Raw genomic sequence first — 16,688 nt, 5'->3', positions numbered from 1 at the left:
ATTTTCCCATTTTCTTGCTACTTTCCTTTTTCTATTGAATCGATAAAGTTTTCTATAGTTTTCCTTGAACCTTTCTGTTATTTTGAAATCCGTGGATTATATTTCCATTTTTTTAGTGGTTATTTTAAAAACTATAATTGACTATACATTGTTTTTGTTTTCTTATACTTTAATTTCTGGGGTACATATGCAGAACGTGCAGGTTTGTTACATATGTATACATGTGCCACGGTGGTTTACTGCACCCATCAACCCATCATCTACATTAGGTATTTCTCCTAATGCTATCCTTCCCCTAGCCTCCCACCCACCGACAGGCCCCAGTGTGTGATGTTCCCTTCCCTGTGTCCATGTGTTCTCCTTGTTCAACTCCCACTTATGAGTGAGAACATGCAGTGTTTGGTTTTCTGTTCTTGTGTTAGTTTGCTGAAAATAATGGTTTCCAGCTTCATCCATGTCCCTGCAAAGGACATGAACTCATTCTTTTTTTATGGCTACATAGTATTCCATGGTGTATATGTGCCACATTTTCTTTATCCAGTCTATCATTGATGGGCATTTGGGTTGGTTCCAAGTCTGCTATTGTGAATAATGCCACAATAAACAAATGTGTGCATGTATCTTTATAGTAGCATGATTTATAATCCTTTGGGTATATACCCAGTAATGGGATTGCTAGTTAAGTGGTATTTCTGGTTCTTGATCCTTGAGGAATTGCCACATTATCTTCCACAATGGTTGAACTAATTTACAGTCCCACAAACAGTGTAAAAGTGTTCCTATTTCTCCACATCCTCTCCAGCACCTGTTGTTTCCTGACTTTTTAATGATTGCCATTCTAACTGGCATGAGATGGTGTCTCATTGTGGTTTTGATTTGCATTTCTCTAATGACCAGTGATGATGAGATTTTTTTCATATGTTTGTTGGCTGTATAGATGTCTTCTTTTGAGAAGTGTCTGTTCATATTCTTCACCCACTTTTTGATGGGGTTTTTTTTTTTTTTCTTGTAAATTTGTTTAAGTTCTTTGTAGATTCTGGATATTAGCCCTTTGTCAGATGGATAGATTGCAAAAATTTTCTCCCTTTCTTTAGGTTGCCTGTTCACTCTGATGGTAGCTTCTTTTGCTGTGGAGAAGCTCTTTAGTTTAATTAGATCCCGTTTGTCAATTTTGGTTTTGTTGCCACTGCTTTTGGTGTTTTAGACATGAACTCTTTGCCCATGCCTATGTCCTGAATGGTATTGCCTAGGTTTTCTTCTAGGATTTTTATGGTTTTAGGTCTTAGGTTTAAGTCTTTAATCCATCTTGAGTTAGTTTTTGTACAAGGTGTAAGGAAGGGGTCCAGTTTCAGTTTTCTGCATATGGCTAACCAGTTTGCCCAACACCATTTATTAAATAGGGAGTTATTTCCCCATTGCTTGTTTTTGTCAGGTTCATCAAGTATCAGATGGTTGTAGATGTGTGGTGTTATTTCTGAGGCCTCTGTTCTGTTCCTTTGGTCTATATATCTGGTTTGGTACCAGTACCATGCTGTTTTGGTTACTGTAGCCTTGTAGTATAGTTTGAAGTCAGGTAGCGTGATGCCTCCAGCTTTGTTCTTTTTGCTTAGGCCTGTCTTGGCTATGCAGGCTCTCTTTTGGTTTCATATGAAATTTAAAGTAGCTTTTCTAATTCTGTGAAGAAAGTCAATGGTGGCTTGATAGGGATAGCATTAACCTTTAAATTCCTTTGGGCAGTATGGCCATTTTCACAATATTGATTCTTCCTATCCAGGAGCATGTAATGTTTTTCCATTTGTTTGTGCCTTCTCTTATTTCCTTGTGCAGTGGTTTGTAGTTTTCCTTGAAGAGGTCCTTCACATCCCTTGTAAGTTGTGTTCCTATGTATTTTATTTTCTTTATAGCATTTGTGAATGGGAGTTCACTCATGATTTGGCTCTCTATTATTGATGTATAGGGATGCTTGTGATTTTTGCACATTGATTTTGTATTCTGAGACGTTGCTGAACTTGCTTATCAGCTTAAGGAGATTTTGGGCTGAGATGATGGGATTTTCCAAATATACAATCATGTCATCTGCAGACAGAGATAATTTGACTTCCTCTCTTCCTATTTGAATACACGTTCTTCTTTCTCCTGCCTGATTGCCCTGGCCAGAACTTGCAATATTATGTTGAATAAGAGTGGTGAAAGAGGGCATCCTTGTTTTGTGCCGGTTTTCAAAGGGAATGCTTCCAGTTTTTGCCCATTCAGTATGATATTGGCTGTGGGTTTGTCATAAATAGCTCTTATTATTTTGAGATACGTTCCATCAATACCTAGCTTATTGAGAGTTTTTAGCATGAAGAGGTGTTGAATTTTATCAGAGGATTTTTCTGCATCTATTGAGATAATCATGTGGTTTTGTCAATGGTTCTGTTTATGTGATGGATTACATTTATCGATCTGTGTATGTTGAACCAGCCTTGCATCCCAGGGATGAAGCCGACTTGATTGTGGTGGATAAGATTTTTAATGTGCTGCTGGATTTTACTGAGGATTTTCGCATTGATGTTCATCAGATATATTGGCCTGAAATTCTCTTTTTTTGTTGTGTCTCTGCCAGGTTTTGGTATTAGGACGATGCTGGCTCATAAAATGAGTTAGGGAGGATTCCCTCTTTTTCTATTGTTTGGAATAGTTTCAGAAGGAATGGTACCAGTTCATCTTTGTACCTCTGGTAGAATTCGGCTGTGAATCTGTCTGGTCCTGGACATTTTTTGGTTGATAGGCAATTAATTACTGCCTCACTTTCAGAACTTGTTATTAGTCTATTCAGGAATTTGCCTTCTTCCTGGGTTAGACTTGGGAGGGTGTATGTGTCCAGGAATTTATCCATTTCTTCTAGATTTTCTAGTTTATTTGCACAGAGGTGTTTATAGTATTCTCTTACGGTAGTTTGTATTTCTGTGGGATCAGTGGTGATATCCCCTTTATCATTTTTCGTTGTGTCTATTTGATTCTTCTCTCTTTTCTTCTTTATTAGTCTGGCTAATAGTATCTGGGCCAGAGTAAATAGTACAGTCCCTAATGGCTTCCTTTGGCTAGGGGAGGGAGTTCCCTGACCCCTTGTCATGCTCCACCCTGCTTCTGCTTGCCCTCCATGGGCTGCACCCACTGTCTAACCAGTTCCCGTGAGATGAGCCGAGTATCTCAGTTGGAAATGCAGAAATCACCTGCCTTCTGTGTTGATCTCACTCGGAGCTACAGACTGGAGCTGTTCCTATTCGGCCATCTTGCCAGCCACCTCCGACTATACGTTTTTCTAACAGAGATTAAAGGTATTATGTATTTTCTTCCTCCTCCCTAGTTAAAGAGCAACCAAAACAATTGCTTACTCATTGATACCCTCCGAGCTTATTACTTTTGTCTGGAGTTTTAATTTTGCTTTTTTAAAATTTAATTTTTACATTAGGCAATTAGCATTTTACATAATTTGTATAATGAAAGAAGGTGTTCCTTTTCTCTATCTTTTCCCACTCCCATTAGCAAACACTTTCTATTCTTTTTGCTGTTTTCTCGTGTCTTTCCCTCTATAATTCTAAATATGATGCGGATAATGCCATTTCTTGGCTTTTCAGTTTTAGGTTACAGTTTTATTACTGTTGACTTTATACTATGAAAGATCAGGATTTAGCTTTGCCATACTATTATACAACCCTCACTTGCCTGCATTTCCCCTCATCACATCTTCTCTCTGTAAAATGTTGATTATGCATACATGAGGTTACAGATATTACATGTACAGGTTTATATATAATTTCCCCTCCACCTTCCACATTTAGGGATAGAGGGGTTCGCATATTCAGTGTTTTATTTTAGCTGTGTAAATCTTGTTCACAGATGAGCCAAATAATTTTTTAGTGATTCCATTTCCTTTCCTGTGCATTTTTTAGTTCCTTCTATTAGGAATTGGTTTTTTTCTTCTTCCCTTGCATCTTTTCTCATTCCTCGTTTTCCACACTCTCAACCAGCTCTTTTATAGCAAGGCCTTTTATTCCAAGTTTCCGTTAGGTCAAACTTGTAAAATAAGCCCTATCTTCCTGTTCTAATAGGTCTGTTTGCTTTCTATTGCTGTGATTTATTTATATTTTTAATTTTTGTGGATACATAGTAGGTATATATATTTACAGGGTACATGAGATGTTTTGATAAAGGCATGCAAGACATAATAATCACATGTATTGATATCTTCAAGCATTTATTCATTGAGGTGCAATCAATCCAGTTACGCTCTCTGAGTTATTTTTAAATGTACAGTTAAGTTATTATTGACTATAGCCCCTCTCTATTCCTATTGCATTACAGCTATTGGGCTTGTACTTCCAACTGTTAGCATCCTAGGAATTTCCTTTTTCTCTGCTAGATTTTATGTTTTGCCCTTTCTGGATTTATACTGTATCAACTGCAGCCTTTGAGAAAGAGCACATGGCAGAGATTTCTACTGCCTTATGTCCGTCTGAGCCCAGGTGAGCCTAGCTCAACTGTGGCTGACCTGTGGATCTGTGGAAAAGAAAAGCAGATCATTGTCTAGTAAGGTTTGGTGGTTATTTGCCATGCAGGATTACTGTAGCAATAAACAGAAACCACTAGACAAGGATCTCTAAATAGATAAGGAAAGCCTCCTTAGTTTTCTTAGGAAAAACTGGTGGCTCATTTTCTAGGATGGGGTGTTTGGGACTCTGTGCATTGACAGGGCTTGTTGACTTCATGGTGAATATGCAGTGACATGGTCATTTCATTGGGAGCCTTCAAATGTCAGTGTCTGCAGATCTTGCTACTGTGCTGTTGCTCTTCCTGGGTTACCCTTGTCACTTATTGGAGTTTAGAAACCTTACTTCCAGCAATCTGATAGATAAATGGAGAAGGAGGCTGGTCTCAACTCAGGACTTGACACTTGGACTGAATCCCCTAATTCGGTAGGGGTCTCACCTCTGTTTTCAGCAGTACCACTGAGGTCAGAGCTGCAAAGCTGTAGCATACTGCCAACGCAAGGGAGGTAGAGTTGCCTGGTTATCTGGGATGAAAGAGAATCTTTATGTCTACTTGCCTTTTTAAAGACTTCCAACCAAGTTTTCTGTTTTCAGCCTTGTCCCCAAGCCCTGTCAGCAAAGGTGCCCCCAATTCCTGTCTTTGGAAGTGTGTATTGAATCAGCTTGCTTCTTTTTCATGTTCTCACTCATAAGCACGTCAATTTCAGCTTCCGTTGCTCTTTTAAATTAGTTATACACGTACACCTGCTTTCTAGCTTCAAATATTTTGTTAATATCTCTATTCAGCTGTCATTGCCTTCCCCACTGTCCTTATGTATTTATGACCTTAAAAATATCTTTATTGTCCCTATAGTGGAGTTTTAATAGGAAATCAAGATAAATAAATCTGTTTAATTCACATATTTAACTGGGAACTCCCATCCTTTTTAAAAATGGCAATATTAGTAACTTTGAGGTAATTAATGATTAAATGTATTGACATTATCAATTTCTGTTCCTTGTATACAATGCTTTCTCTGTGGGTTCATTTTTTTTCCTGCTTGAATACATAGCTCTTCAGGAAGAGTTACCTGATGTGTAACAAGGTGGTAAAATGGAACATTTCCCAGCCATGAAGATGACAGAAGCTATATTCCAAAGGACTGTAAAACAAAATGGCAGAAAACCAGCTTTTCCCGTCATTCAGATTTGACTCTATTCAGATTTAACTACTAATCAATGCCTTATAAAGAAGTTGGAGAGACCAAGAAATGGAAGAATAGAAATTGAATGAAGAGTTTTGAAGATCATAATTTACTTTTGGAAAGAAGTTGGAGAGACCAAGAAATAGATGAATAGAAATTGAATGAAGCGTTTTGAAGATTATAATTTACTTTTGGAAAGTGCTGTACATTATTAAATAACTTCCTAACTGCAAATTAAGAAGAAGCATTTTGAGAGGACTGCCAAAAAGAATAATATGAATGTCTTGCATTTTGGGAGACAGAAAAGATGGTGACTGAGTCAGGTTGGTGATATTGCAATGCTAAGATAGGCTGATGTGGCTTTTGGCCACAAGGGAGAGGGCGTCTTTGGAAGATCATTACTTTCCCAGAGTTTGTGGAGGCAAAGGATGTTTGAATGCATTTTGTGGACAAGATATGGACTATATACCTAAGAAAGCCAGTGTGTGGCTTTTTAAGTCTTGCCCAGCAGGCCACATGGAGGGGAAAATTGTCTCCAAGAAGAGAGAAAATGGAGGTCTCACCATATTCCTAGAGATCAGAGAAGGGGTCTCCAGGAGTTCCCTTAACGAGCAGGAAAGTCTCATGCAGTTCTCTTGATGAGCATGAAAGGGTCTTTACCTGCTGGAAAAGACTCATGCTCATCAAGGGAACTTCATGAATAGTTTTTATGGATGGGAGAGGGGAGTCTCAGAAGACCCCTGAAAGCACCATGACAAAAAGAGTCAGATATAAACACTTGCAGAACCCCAAGAGCACGGATGCTAGCTCACTTCCCCATACTAGTCAGTGGGAGCCTTCCTGCTCTCCTTGCCTCTTCTTTTTTCCTGCTTGACCTGGAGGGATCAGAAGCCATATTTAGGGAGGAGACATAGAAGTACAGCTGGAGAAAGGAGAAGAGCCTATGCTACCCTCTTCCTTAACTACAAGTTTTTCACCTGCAACACCCTGACCTGGGGGAGGGAGAAAAACCTCAACTGGGAATCAAACTTTGAATTTTGATGCTTGTTGGATATTTAAAGTGTGAAATTGATCTTTTGTTTTGTGATTTAGGTCTTTAAAAGTTTTTTATTCTCATGGTGACCAGAAAATTCACAGGATTGATTTTTTATCCACGAGTAGAAGGACTTGTCGACCAGTAGTTTTAAAGGGAAAATGAGAGGCAGAAATTAGTAATTTTCAGTTGCTTTATGATTATATCCCCACTTTTTTTTTTTTTTTTTGAGATGGAGCCTTACTTTGTTACCCAGGCTTGAGTGCAGTGGTGTGATCTCAACCCACTGCAACCTCTGCCTCCCGGGTTCAAGCAATTGTCCTGCCTCAGCCTCCTGGGTAGCTGGGATTACTGGTGTGCATGTTTGTATTTTTAGTAGAGATGGGGTTTCTCCATGTTGGCCAGGCTGGTCTCGAACTCTTGACCTCAGGCGATCTGCCTGCCTCATCCTCCCAAAGTGCTGGGATTACAGGTGTGAGCCACTGCGCCCAGCCATATATCCCCAAATTTTGATAGCTCATTATAATGGTTACATGTATCTGACAATAGTTTTATGTTGCCCTCACTTTTGAGGGGATAAAATTCTAAGCTTTTTTTTATTACGTTGATATTATTCCATTGTCTTCTGACATCTATCGCTGTTGAAGAGAACCCCATGTCAGTGCAATCATCATTTGCGTTTCTGAATGTCTTGCGAAAGCAGCACTGACAGCCTTTGCTCTGGACTAACTTTTCAAGGCTGTTTAAATGGCAAGATAGAGATGCTGTCTTCTTCTGGAGCAAATGGTAGGTTTGCTCAGAGCATTGGAAGTCAGATCTAGTGTCTCCCTCAGGGACTTCAGCTCTCCTCAATGAACTGAAATTTTAAACCTTCTTTCATGTGTGAGGTAGGAGATGTTTTTGAGCCCAACTTTGTCTGTTTTGACTTGGAGCATAGGGAATATCTTCTGGATAGGAATTTTACCAATTTAGAGAAATAATCACTTTAATGAACTTGTCTTGAGTATGTAGTTGCTTCCAGGTGGTAATATCCTTAAATTGCAGTTGGCATAGCATTTTTCTATTGATGATTCCAATTTACAAATACTAATTTTAATTGTAGCAGACATAGTGTGAATTTTTCTCCTCAATATTCATTTCAGAGCATTTACTCATTTTTTTTTAAATTGAACTCATCCAGTGTTCCTTTATTACCCAATCTCTTGGGACATTCAGATCAGAAGTCATTCTCTTCCTAAAACCATAGTGATGCCGGCCCCATTAAATGCTCCTCACACTTCCTTTTTCCCCTTGCTCCTGCTAGATATGTTCCATTTCCCATTTTATGACTTTTCACTTCTTCAAACTGCCCTTTATTGCTAAAAGTTCCACATTGTAATTTGAAAAGTAGAACAGTAAAATATCCATTTCTGAATGATCTACTAACTACTGGGCTGTAATTGTATTCAAAATTGATAGTTCAGCTAAAACTCTATATTATTCAACTTGAGAGATATTTTTGTAGCTGATTATTCCTGCTTATGGCTTCACCTAGAGCTTTTATTTTACAGTTATATTTTTATACCACATTAGATATTTTCCCATCTATTTGCACAAAGCTAGATAAAAATGTTAACAAAGACATAAAAGTCATATGTTAAACCAGAAATAGTACTGGAATCAGAAATGATGTAGTACATCATCTTTCTTTCATTTTTTTTCTGAGATTTATTGCTATGGAGAAGATTCTACCCAAGAATTTGATGGCCAGTACGTTTTACCAAATTCCCCAAGAACTAAAATTATGAAGCTAAGACTTCTTTCATATACTGACTGGAAATGAAAAGAAAAATATGTTCAGATAAATTACCTAAGTTAGAAAAATAAATGGCAACCATACAGATAAAACATGTCTTACTTATGCATGTTAGATGGGGTGTTCTCCTAGTGAGAGCTGTTTCTTCATTTTAGTTCTTCATCTTTCAGATTTTTTTTTTTTTATATTAGTACACTTTAACCTGGGGAAAGTTGGGCAACTGTGTAGGATGGCAGAGAACTGCTGAATCTTTTTTCCTTTAATTAAAGGCAGGGGTTCTTAGCCTGGAATCCATGGAGGTCCTAGAGGTCCATAGGTGGGTTTTGTACATAAGAGAGGAGGTATCTTAGTTTATTTGGATGCTATAACAAAATGCCATGGACTGCGTGATTCATAAGGAACAGACTTTTAGTTCTCACAGTTCTGGAGGCTGGGAAGTCCAAGATCAAGGCACCAGTAAATTCAGTGTCTGGCGAGGGCCTGCTTCCTGGTTCATAGACTGCACTGTGGTATCTCCCAAAGCTGATCCATTAGATTCTCCAGGGCAGGCTTTTACCAAGCTGAGTCCATGGCCATCACAAGAATCCTGTTAAACCTTGTGCACTTGGCTTTTAATAGGGGAAGAAGAGACTTCCTGGAATTTCTGGATTCTAGGACCTCCTTCCCTCACCTGAGACACCTAGATCTGTTCTCTCAAACAGTAAGCACCATCACCTGTCATCAACCTGAGGGTATCATGCTGTCATCTCACTAAAGCAAGCGCCCAGGTGGGTGACATCCCAGTATTCAGAACAAATTCCTGTCATCTGGGACATGGTTGGGCCAGTTTAATCTGTGTCATCTGACCAACTCATCCAGAACTGTTTCCTTATGCTTGGAGACGTAGGAACAGGAAGAGTTGTGCTGGAGGTAGCAGAACAAAACTATAGGGAAAAATACAGAAGCCAGACATTATTATAAAAATCTACTTGCCGGCCGGGCGCGGTGGCTCAAGCCTGTAATCCCAGCACTTTGGGAGGCCGAGACGGGCGGATCACGAGGTCAGGAGATCGAGACCATCCTGGCTAATACGCTGAAACCCCGTCTCTACTAAAAATACAAAAACTAGCCGGGCGAGGTGGCAGGCGCCTGTAGTCCCAGCTACTCGGGAGGCTGAGGCAGGAGAATGGCGTAAACCCAGGAGGCAGAGCTTGCAGTGAGCTGAGATCTGGCCACTGCACTCCAGTCCGGGCGACAGAGCGAGACTCTGTCTCAAAAAAAAAAAAAAAAAAAAAAAAAAATCTACTTGCCTTTAAGTATGTATAATGATTGATTTACATTTTCAATGTGTTATAAGCCCATGTTACTGCTGGAACATTAAGACACATGATAGCTTGACTAAGTGGTCAATGTTACATCTATTTATATAGGTATAGAAAGCTCTAGAAGATATGCACCCATCTATTACTTGAGGATTTTTTTTTTTGAGGAGGCTAGATGTTAGAGGCTTTTCACTTTCTACTTTATTCACTTTTAATTTAATTTTAAAAATTCATAATGAGTACATATTATTTTCTATCATCAGAAAAAATAAAAAATATGAAGACCAGATTGGGGAGGTGAGATTTCACATTTTTATTCCTGGAGCTTACCCAGGGATGGGTTGCTTTCAAAATCTCTTGGGAGGCGTTTTAACACAAACATTTCTGTCTCCCTATCTCCTGTTGCCAGTCACTCCTGATGATCACTTCTATTGCTCGGGTAGCTTGTAGTGTACCCAGGAAAAGTTCAATCTTATGAGAACATTCTGGAAGAGGTACTCTGGAGAAGGCTTTACTGTTGCTGGACCTCAGGGCATCATTTTACTTGTGGCAGTCATCTGAGGCTTCAAACAGCTAACTGGACCTGTGGCTATCATCTGGCCATGTTCGATAGGTGGGCTCAGACCTGTGGCTATCATCTGGCCATGTTCAGTGTGTGGGCTCAGACCTGTGGCTATCATCTGCCCATGTTCGATGGGTGGGCTCAGTGGAAACTTTGCCAGGGAAGATGCAGATTGTGGAGGAAACCGAAAGGACCAAGTATTCCTTCTCTCTACTAGGGGAGGGATGTCAAAGCAAAATCTGGGGAGGTGCCAGATTTATCGGCTGACTTCAGCAGCCCTGTTTTTACTTCATGAGAGAGAGAGTGTTGGACGCAACTTTCTGAAGTTTAGGGGCATTTCAAAAAGATTAGGAAAGAGCACATCTTTGGATCAGGAGATTTCTGAAAGCTGGGTACATGCTGTGGTGCTCCAGACTATCAGCTGGAGGACTTGCTTGTCCCTCTTCTCCATGCCTGAGGAGAGCTGGACTTGGCAAGTCACTGAATTTTTCTGTGCCTCAGTTTCCTCACATGGAAAATAGGAATAATAATTGCTATAATGATTAAGTGCATTCATACTTGTATGCATATAGCATTTAACAAGTATTCTCTGTCACTTTTATGATGTGTGGTAGGTCAGACAGGCCTGCTCTGGGACAACTAGACCAGGAAAGAGGAAGCTTGAGTGCAGTGATGGACCCCTTCACAGTGGCAAGAAAACCCTTGGTGCTGACGTGGCCCCTCTCCTGGCCTCATGGAGCCCAAGGCTCTGAGCGTCTGTGACCTGGACAATGCTCTCCTCATGCCACTCCATGCAGATGCTGACTATGACATTAGGCCCACCTTCAGGAGAGACTGGGGGGCCGTGGGCAGCGTCTCAACTTCCTTTGGGTCCTTATCTCATGTGTAGTCACCACTACTTGTTGTCTGGTTTGATGATAAACCAAAGTGAAAGCAGTCTTCCGTAAGACCCTGGCCTTATTCTTGCCAAAATTTAAGCCTGGATAGACAGCATGGTTAGGCCTAGCTTTTGGCATAGTTAACAGTATTGATAAGAATAACCTCAAGTTTAAGTGGAAAATGGGAAAAGAGGGAAATCCAGGCAAGAGCCCTGTCTCCTGGGAGGCCTGACTGGAGCCCAGGGCATTCGCAGGTCCTGAGCTGCGGGCCCTGTGGGGTCCTCTATGGGGGCATGAGGGCATGTGGAGGGGGGGTCTGCTGAGATGGAAGAGCCACTTGGGCACTCAGCACACTTTCCCTTGGGCCAGGACTGGAGGGAGGAACAACTATTTTGGAGTAGGTTCTGGAGTGAAACTTGGAGGACACCTGACCTCTAGTCATGGGGACAAGGCCTAGCAAATGGGACCTGCTGTCCTGGGCACAAACCAGGCTCTTGGTGTGAGTCAGCCAACACAGGGCTAGCCAGCCATGCTGGAGCATGAGGAGGGGGGCCCGGAGCAGGCTGATCCTGCTCCCAGACACGTCCGTGCCACACAAAACCACATGGAATTTGCTGCTTAGTCCCTGCTCAGATGCTGGTAATACCTGGTGAGGACCAGGATCATCCCAGTGCCTCTCACTCCTCTAATTGCACTGTCCAGGGCATGGCATGGAGCCCAGACCCACAGGTGCTGCCCCTGCCTAATTGTGGGTTTATTGCTGTCGCCTCTGAGTGCAGCTCGAGTTCCAGTTGTCCGTCTGGTCAATCATAAATAGCCTGGGAGCTGGAAAGGGCCTTCTCCTGGTGTAGTGGGTGTATCATCTAAGGACAATAGACTTAGAAATCTAAGCCAGGTCGAAGTAGGGAAAGGGGAAATTGCTGTGCCAGTAGCAGGGGCGAGGTGGCCAACCCGGTTCCTGTACTAGGATTACAGCTGGGTCTATCAGAAATAAGGCTGCACCAGCGGCCCCTGCCTGAGTATCCCTGGAGGGAGGGTATTTCCCGGAGGGTACCCAGGGGTGGCAGGAGGTAGCACCTCACTCCAGGGCCCTGCACCAAAGCCATGGGCTGTGGGCTGACAGGGTGTGATTTGGTGCAGCTGTATGCTCACTGCATGGATGTCCTCATGTCCACACTCTCACTTTTTCTTCGTGAGGACGCTAGGTTGCTGGGTGCACAGCCCAGGTTCATGCTGCAAGCTTCAGAAGTAAGTGTCCCAAGGTGCTGGGTGAAACCTACAGACTTGTCTGCTGTTAACCCAGGTGACGAGTGGTGGCTACACTCCTCCCTGGAGGGCTAAAAATCTCAGGACTCGACCTAAAGGGAAAGCAGACTGCTGTGGCAGGGGCAGGGGTGACCCTCACTGCTCAGAATAAAAAGGACCATTCACAAGGCAGCCTCCAAGGGTAAACGGCTGATGCCCTGCCCTGTCATAGGCAAACTGGGTACAGCCAGTTTGGGCAGAGAAAGTCAAAGTGTGCTGAACAGTTGATGAGCGTGTGGGAGAATGTGTTTCCCCAAATGACTGTAGGTTGCACTACCACCTCACTGTAAAGTTGCAGGTGGGACCTTGCTGCCTGGTCCTCAGAGAAGAGTGGACTCTGGACAGGACTCATAGCACTCACCTTCCTAGGGATGGCCTGGCACATCCCCTTGAGTTACCTGGCACCTTTGAGGTGGTGGGTTGATTCCCATCATCAGGAGGAAATTGTATGGTTACAGAATGCCGGACTCATTCTTTGAGTGGCAGAGGGGATAAAGCCACCTGGCTGGTCCTGCCACTTTTCTTTGGGGGAAAAACAAATGGGGTGGAAGCCCAAGGGTCTGAGCCAGTGAGGCAGTGTTTGGGGCTGTATGGTACCTGCTGAGGCACTGCTGGCTGGGGAGGCAGACGCAGTTTGAGAAGATCCTTTGGTAAATATGGACTGCATTATGGTCTGAATGCTGTGATCCCTTCTACCCCAATTCATAAGTTGAAATTCGAACCCCAAAGTGATGGTATCAGGAGGTAGCGCCTTTGGGAAGTGATTTGGTCATGAGGGGAGAGCCCTCATGACTGGGATTATAAAAGAACTCGGAGAGCTAGCTAGTCCCTTCCAACACGTGAGGACACAACCAGAAGGCATCATCTATGAAATGACAGAAAGCGGGTCCTCACCAGATACCAAATCTGCCAGTGCATTGATCTTGGACTTCCCAGCCTCCACAACTGTGGGAAATAAATGTCTGTTGTTTATAAGCTACCCAGTCTAAGGTATTTTATTATAGCAGCCTGAATGGACTAAGACAGATTTCATATTAGCTTCCTAGGTTTGCCATAATAATGTACCACAAATTAGGTGGCTTAAAATAACAGGAATTTATTATCTCATGCCTCTGGAAGCTAGGAGTCTAGACTCAAGGTGTCAGCAGGGCCATGCTTCCTCTGAAGGCTTCAGAGGAGGATCCTCCCAGCATCTGGTGGCCCCAGGCATTCCTTGGCTTGTGGCTGCATCACTCCAGTCTCCGCCTCCATCTTCACATGGCCTTCTTCCCTGTGTGTCTCCTCTTGTAAGGATACCAGCCATTGGACTTAAGGATTACCCTAAAAATCCATTATGATTTTGTCTTAAGTTCCTTAACTAACTGCATCTGCAAAGATCCTATTTCTAAATAAGGTTACCTTGTGAATTTTGGGATAGACATGAAGTTTTGGGAGCGCTCCACTCAACCCACTACAGACTGAGTGGCAGAGAGAGGTCAAGGATCATGAAGTAGTGTTCTCCTGGTAGGGGTTATTGTAATGGGTGTAGCTAGTGATTTCCTCTAGTTGTTTCCTCAGATGACAGAGGATGCTGGGATGGAGGGGCTGGGCTCACCAAAGGGACCTGGAGCCTAGGGTTCCCAGCAAGGACTGCTGATCCCGTCACATCATCATCTTAGAAGGGCAGCAACCTCTGTGAGCAGCTGAAGGTCCCAAGAACACACTTTTTTTTTGAAAGAGTGTTTTACTGAGAGAAGCCTCACAAGGAAAACTCAAGGTGCTCTTAGGTAAGGACCAATGATGGCAGCCTCATAAATGATGTTCACATACTCCAGCGGGCTCAAGATGGAAATACTCACTGGTAGATTTGTATAATTACCTTTTCTGAGCAAGGGCTTACTCTATAATTAGTATCACATACTATTTAGTTTTGGGTTATCATTATTCTTTTTGTGTGATGCCGCATCCTAGTAACAGTTGTTTGTGACACTTGGAGTGATTAGACAAGGTGGGTATGAGAGCTGTCCATCTGTAGCCCCACAAATGGGTGGACTCTGGTGGGCCCTGGCCAAGCCTACCGTAGGCCCAGTGCCTCATAGAACATGGTGCAGGGAGCAGGGAACTACACCTATAGTTTCCTTCTGTGGTAGCACTCAGACCCTTGTCTGTTGATGCAGCCCTCCGACCTCATAGTATAAAATGATGAATTCTGGGTGATGAATTCCAGGCTGCAAGACTCTCTAACCTGATGCATTGCTCATTCTGCAAAGGCTGCACTGACTTCTAATTTTGGATCTGCCTCTTTGAGTATCTAGGAAACCCCTGGCTTGTACATGCAACTTTATCTTAGGAATATCTTTTGCACTGTTTGCTATCTCAGTAGGATATAGAAGTGAAAACAATCTTGAACTGAGTTCACACCTTTGATTCTATTCAATTTTAATGCCTCGGCCAGACTTTGTGGTCTAGCCAACCTCCTCAAACCATCCCCAGATCAATCTCTGTGGCAAGGAAGATGCAACACAAACCTTGAATGAGGCAGGGTAGGTGGAGTCAGTCTCACTCAACGATGCAGTGAGTGGTGGAGGGGAGGTTTCCTCAAATTCTTTTGGAATGTTGCACCTTAAAGGAAGGGAGACACTGTCTGGGGAAGAAATGAAGATACCTATTTCAGGCATTGATACTGTCTACATTGTATGTACCCTCCAGATGGCTGGAACAGATACTTGCAGACGTCATCATTCTTATTTTTTTAATGAGATTTTCTTTTTCTTCATAATGGGAGGTATATGTTTTGTTTTATCTTATTTTTTTCTCCCCACAATTGGGAGAAATTCTGGATAGAGCTGCCTCCCAGGAATAGATAGTGTATGTGGGTTATTTAGTGAGACAGCTATTCATTAAGCACCTTAAGAACAGAGCCACGCCCTATTGTAGGCACTTGGAATACAAAGGTGGGTAAGTTTGCTTTAGCTGGGGTAGCGCCAGTTGCTATAACAAAGAAAGCTCAAAACAGAGAAGCTGAATAATAATAAATCAGAGGTTTGTAATGGTTCTCAGGAGAGCCCTTCAGGTTCGTGAGTGGCTCTGCTCCATGTGGTCACTCAGGGACTTTGGATGACAATGGCTCTGCAGTTGTTGCTTTCGAGGTCACCCTAGATATTGGCACTCCAGTCAGCAGGAAGGGGAGAAAGAATGTTGGAGGTGAGCCAGGTGAAAGTTTTCAGGAACCCAACCTGGAGGTGGTACTCATCCCTTCTGCTCTCATTCCTTCCTTCCAGAAAGTTCCTGTGTGTCTTCTGAGGATACGCCTGGTTTAATGGAAAAGACCAGCATGTGAACAACAGGCAGAGGAGAAACTGGTTTTAAGCAATAGTTTTTCTGCCTCACATCCTGCTCTTCACAAATGCCACTGGACCCAACCCTAAGCACTTTTCAAAAAGAAAAAAACTCAAAGATGGGATGCCCCCTGTTACACAGAACAAAACTGTGTTTAAGTGTTATTTCCCTCATAGTTGTTTCTAGTAAGCTACTTCTTGTTATTAGTGATGTTAAATTTTATTTACCTTCTTGAAGTTCCTGGTGATTCTTAGCCTTTATTCTTTGGAAAAAGGCAAAAACAAATCCAAAAGAAGAATTATAATGTTCCAGGTTCATGTTCCAAAATCCACCCTTCCCAATTAATGATCACAACAAACTTGTAAAGTCAGCATTCTTATTTTTATCTGTTAGCTATTATTATCTTCATTTTATGAATGAGGGCATTGAGGCTCAGAGAACTTAGAGACCTTCATTAAGATTGTGCATCAGGGCCGGGCGCGGTGGCTCAAGCCTGTAATCCCAGCACTTTGGGAGGCCGAGACGGGCGGATCGCGAGGTCAGGAGATCGAGACCACCCTGGCTAACACGGTGAAACCCCGTCTCTACTAAAAATACAAAAAACTAGCCGGGCGAGGTGGTGGCGCCTGTAGTCCCAGCTACTCGGGAGGCTGAGGCAGGAGAATGGCATGGACCCGGGAGGCGGAGCTTGCAGTGAGCCGAGATCGCGCCACTGCACTCCAGCCTGGGCGACAGAGCGAGACTCCGTCTCAAAAAAAAAAAAAAAAAAAAAAAAAAAAG

General features: G+C 42.5%; 1 protein-coding gene across 1 annotated transcript in view; it reads left to right on the top strand.

Moving 5' to 3' along the window:
* Positions 1 to 16,037, top strand: part of ATPSCKMT (ATP synthase c subunit lysine N-methyltransferase) — a 90,657-nt gene extending 74,620 nt beyond the window's left edge. Inside the window, exon 5 of the mRNA XM_033178788.1 lies at positions 15,851 to 16,037. Within this exon, the coding sequence (XP_033034679.1) occupies positions 15,851 to 15,889 (39 nt within the window). The 3' untranslated portion in view covers positions 15,890 to 16,037. The remainder of the gene's footprint in view (positions 1 to 15,850) is intronic.
* The last annotated feature ends 651 nt before the right edge of the window (positions 16,038 to 16,688 follow it).

Source organism: Trachypithecus francoisi, unplaced genomic scaffold, assembly GCF_009764315.1.
Source record: "Trachypithecus francoisi isolate TF-2019V2 unplaced genomic scaffold, Tfra_2.0 Lachesis_group2, whole genome shotgun sequence".
NCBI lineage: Eukaryota > Metazoa > Chordata > Mammalia > Primates > Cercopithecidae > Trachypithecus > Trachypithecus francoisi.
The sequence above is the reverse complement of the archived record's forward strand: the minus strand, read 5'-3'. Positions and strand labels throughout refer to the sequence as shown.